This window comes from Molossus molossus, unplaced genomic scaffold, assembly GCF_014108415.1.
Source record: "Molossus molossus isolate mMolMol1 unplaced genomic scaffold, mMolMol1.p scaffold_m16_p_10, whole genome shotgun sequence".
NCBI classification, from domain to species: domain Eukaryota; kingdom Metazoa; phylum Chordata; class Mammalia; order Chiroptera; family Molossidae; genus Molossus; species Molossus molossus.
In genome coordinates this window covers 95,980,019-95,984,356 of record NW_023425345.1, presented here as the reverse complement: position 1 = coordinate 95,984,356, position 4,338 = coordinate 95,980,019, and the positions used below count along the sequence as shown (strand labels likewise).

The 4,338-nt window shown below is 55.2% G+C and overlaps 1 protein-coding gene across 2 annotated transcripts; it reads left to right on the top strand.

The window, feature by feature from the left end:
- Positions 1 to 989: 989 nt before the first annotated feature.
- On the top strand, positions 990 to 3,293 carry AMER2 (APC membrane recruitment protein 2). Of its 2 annotated transcripts, XM_036252577.1 has the most exons (2): positions 1,005 to 1,788; positions 2,167 to 3,293. In XM_036252577.1, the coding sequence occupies exons 1-2, from the start codon at positions 1,005 to 1,007 to the stop codon at positions 3,033 to 3,035; spliced, it is 1,653 nt and encodes a 550-aa protein (XP_036108470.1). In that variant the 3' UTR covers positions 3,036 to 3,293. The 2 variants fall into 2 exon arrangements, with proteins under 2 accessions (XP_036108469.1, XP_036108470.1); XM_036252576.1 differs by having other exon boundaries at positions 990 to 3,293.
- Positions 3,294 to 4,338: the final 1,045 nt, after the last annotated feature.

Here is a 4,338-nt window from a genome sequence, read left to right as displayed (position 1 = left end):
ATAGAAGAGATTCCTAGGTTGGGCTGTTCCCTGAGATAAGGTTTTCTTCTTCCCAGATCAAGTAGCCACAGGGATTCATGGGCACTATGGACCCTGCCCAGCTCTTCCTGCCCCATAGGAGAAGGGGGCTGCACAATACACCTGCGGCGGGGGTGGGGGGTTGTTGAAGGGGAGTGGCAGGAGCAAGGTCAAAAGTAACATCCACGACCTGCTAGATGGAAAAGAAGGTAGACTCTGAGAAGTGACCTGAGATTATTTCTTCAGCTCACTTGATTGCAACCGCATAGAGACTGGGCAGTGGCTTCTGTGACCTCAGCCCCAGTAGCTGGAGTCTGGGATAAAAGCCATGGTTGTCCCAAAGGACCAGTCAACTTCCATCCACGGAACTGTTGCACTTTCCTTGCAGAGAGTTGCTAATGGGTATTTGATGGCTGGTGTTTTTGTAGCGAGAATGAGAACCGGCAACAATAAGATTTAAACATCGACTTGGAGATTGTGTTCAGCACCGGAAAAGACACAAATGTAAAGAGACAGGCTCCATGCCTGCTGGGCTGGGTACCCAAATGTCAAAGACACACATGAAGGGCCTGGGAAAGGCACAAAGATGCATGAAATCCAGGATAGGTGATTAAAAAAAGGACTAAGTATTTGTGTTGTTTGGATTGGGGGGTGGGGGGAGAATCTGAAGGTGGGTAAGATTGGATCGGATTTGGATTCCATAATTACGACCCTAATTTCTGCAGTCAGCTGGAGGCTCTGTTGCCACACACACACACACACACACACACACACACACACACACACGATACAGCGCAAAGCGAGTCAGAGGGATCCGTAGTGGGTTAGGGTGTTACATAAGCCCTCGGCGGGCGGGGAGATGGTGTCTCTGTGTGTTCCAGAAGCAGCGGCGGCAGCAGAGTGGCTCAGGTTGATTTAGAATCCGGATGACAGTGGCCTGGCGCGAGCCCACGGCTGACGAAAGCCGCCGATCCCGCTCGGTTTCCATGGAGACGAGCGAGCGCGGCGGCGGGGCTGTCAGCGCGCGCGGCGGCGGCGGTGGCGCGTCCACGGGGGTCTGCAGGAGGAAGGAGGAGGCCGGTGCCGGGACCCTCGCGGCAGACATGGACTTGCCTTGTGATTGTGCTGCCGGAACTCCGGCCGCCGAGCAGCCGTCGGGAAAGATTAACAAAGCTGCTTTCAAATTATTCAAGAAGAGGAAATCGGGTGGCACCATGCCCAGCATATTTGGGGTCAAAAACAAAGGGGATGGGAAAGGCTCGGGTCCGCCGGGCATGGTGAGGAGCAGGACCCACGACGGACTGGCCGAGGTGGTGCTGGAGGGCAGCAGAAAGGAAGAGCCGCGAGGCGGGGGCGACGGCGGCGGGGGCGGGGGTGACCGCGGCGGGGGTCGGCCGAACCCCGCTCCCCCGCGAGCTGCCGGGCCCGGCGTGGGCTCGCTGGCCAGCAGCTCTGTGGCCAAGTCACACAGCTTCTTCTCCCTTCTGAAAAAGAACGGGAGATCCGAAAATGGCAAAGGGGACGCCGTGGATGCGGGCAAGGCTGGCGGCAAACAAAAGAGGGGGCTGCGAGGGCTCTTCAGCAGTGTGCGCTGGCACAGGAAGGACAAGCGCCGCCAGGAGGGGGAACGCCAGGCGCGCTCGGGGGGCGCGGGCGGCCTCGCCCTGCCCGGGTCGCTCACCGCCAGCTTGGAGTGCGTCGCGGAGGAAGCGCCCCGACCTGCGTGCGCGCCGGAGAACCCCAGCAGGGACGCGCCGCCAGACCCAGCAGGTGAGCCCGGAGGGGGAGAGCCGGCGCCGGCCTCCGCCGATCGCGCCGAAGTGCCCCACTGCCGAGAGGCCGAGAGCCCCGGGGTCCCTACCGCCACCGGCGCCCAGGGAGAGGACGCCGCGGGGCATCGGCGCGCCGAGGATCCCCGGGCACCTCCGGAGCTGGGCGCTGGGGAGGTCCAGACGGCTGAGGATGCTTCCAGGACAGGTGACGTTCCGATAAAGACTGTCCCCCTTGTCGACTCCGAATGTGGCAGCGGCCGGGCGTCTGCCGTCCCTGACCCTTCCTCTCTTGATCCACCCTCAGACCCATCGACCGATCGTATTTGTTTGATGTTTTCTGACGTGACTTCACTGAAAAGCTTTGACTCTCTTACAGGCTGTGGAGATATTATTGCAGACCAAGAGGACGAGGCAGGCCCCAGCTGTGACAAGCATGTCCCCGGGCCAGGCAAGCCAGTTGTCTCTAAAAAGAACCCCAGCGTGGTGGCCTACCAAGGAGGAGGGGAAGAGATGGCGAGCCCAGATGAGGTGGACGACACCTATCTCCAGGAATTCTGGGACATGCTCTCCCAGACTGAGGACCAAGGACAAGAGCCCCAAGAGGGACTGGCAAAGGCGGCGGCAGCACTGGATGCCAAGGTGGCACCTGAGACCTCCAAAGACACGAGGTGTTTAGAAGCGGCCAAGGATGTGTCCTTGGTCAAGCGCAGGAGGCTCAACCGGATTCCCATTGAGTCCCATCCCAAGGAGGAGCTGAAGCACGTGCAGAAGGAGCAGCAAGAAGGTGTCCCCAACAGCGATGAGGGCTACTGGGACTCCACCACTCCAGGCCCCGAGGAAGACAGCGCAAGCAGCGGGAAAAAGGCGGGCATCCCCAGGGACAGCTACAGCGGCGATGCGCTCTACGATCTCTACACGGATCCCGATGGAAGCCCAGCAGTCCTTCCTGCCAACGAGGAGACGTCCTGCGTGTCCCGCTTAAAGCCCGTGTCTCCTGTCACCATCACCTGTCCACTGCGAACACCCGGCAGTTTGCTGAAGGACTCTAAAATCCCAATCAGCGTCAAGCACCTGGCGAACCTTCCATCCAGCCACCCTGTGGTGCACCAGCAACCAGCCAGGAGCGAAGTGCCCAGAACAAAAATCCCGGTGTCCAAAGTGCTCGTCCGCAGGGTCAGCAACCGAGGCTTGGCTGGGACCACCATCCGGGCAGCAGCGGGCCACGACAGTGCCAAAAAGTTGTGAGGTCTCCGAGGCCGAGGTGGATGGACCACATGTCAAGGAATACAACTTTCACTGGAAACCACTAAAATAAGTTTTGCTCCCCCTAAAGCAAGGCTTTTAGGACCATCCCTGCTAAAGAGCCTGGACCAAGGTCTTTGTCGGCTGAGGCAGGAGACACTAGAGGGGGGCGGCACACTGCACATGGGATTCTCCTCCCAAGATAAGTCCCTGGGAATTATTTTCAAGCACTTTTTCTTTCTTTCTTTTTTTAACCTTTTTAGAAATATTTTTTTCTCTCTTTTTTCTTTAATGGACCAGATACTTGGAAGTCACCTTTACTTGCCTTTGCAGAAAACAGGACTTAACCAAACCGAAGTAAGCATCACACCATGATGTTTGGCCTTGCCAGGGTCCAGAGGCCTGGAGGTACAACTGTAAGAACCTGAGGAGTCCTCCTCTTCCATGACACCTCCCTTCCCTTCCCTTCCCTTCCCTTCCCTTCCCTTCCCTTCCCTTCCCTTCCCTTCCCTTCCCTTCCCTTCCCTTCCCTTCCCTTCCCTTCCCTTCCCTTCTCTTCCCTTCCCTTCCCTTCCCTGGGGGTGGTGGGGTGGGTGGGGGATGGGTAGGGAAAGACCCTTTGCTGTATCACTGTATGGAAAACACCCAGGAAGCTGAAACAAACACACAAATGTATTTATCTGATGGACAGAGGGCATCATTGATTGGCAGAAAATGTTCCTATTTTCAGTTGCTAGGGATGCAGATAGGTAAATATCTACCACTGGGACAAGAAAGAAGAGTTTTGGTTCCATTGGTTTTGATCATTTGTTTGGGGAGGAAAGAAGCTCAGCAGAGCAGGTTTTTCCTTTTCTGTTTCTCCCCCACCCCACGCAGAAATCAGGACTGGGGAAAGATGCCATTAAATGCCAACAGACCCAGAATTTTAGCATTTATAGCTGTCACTTTTTCATGTGTAGATAATGCATATTTTACAGTCTATCCAGCTGTTAACATTTTATAACATGTTCATAACCTCAAGTTTAAAATCTGGTTTTATAAGTAAATATGGTAACTGTCCCCAAACAATTGATATTCTTTTATGTGCCGTAACCTGCAGCAATTCTGTTTTTGTTTTATATGGGTTCTCTGGCTCTCAGCTGAGAACAAACAAACAAACAAGACTATTGTGTTGATGTTCTGGAGCAATGGTTCTGCCTTGTCTTGGGTAAGAGTCTGTTTTTTTCTTACCCCAAACCTTGGTTTTTCAGAGATTTTACCTTTGTTATAAAAATGTTTGGATTCAATCATCACTCACTAAGGGGCG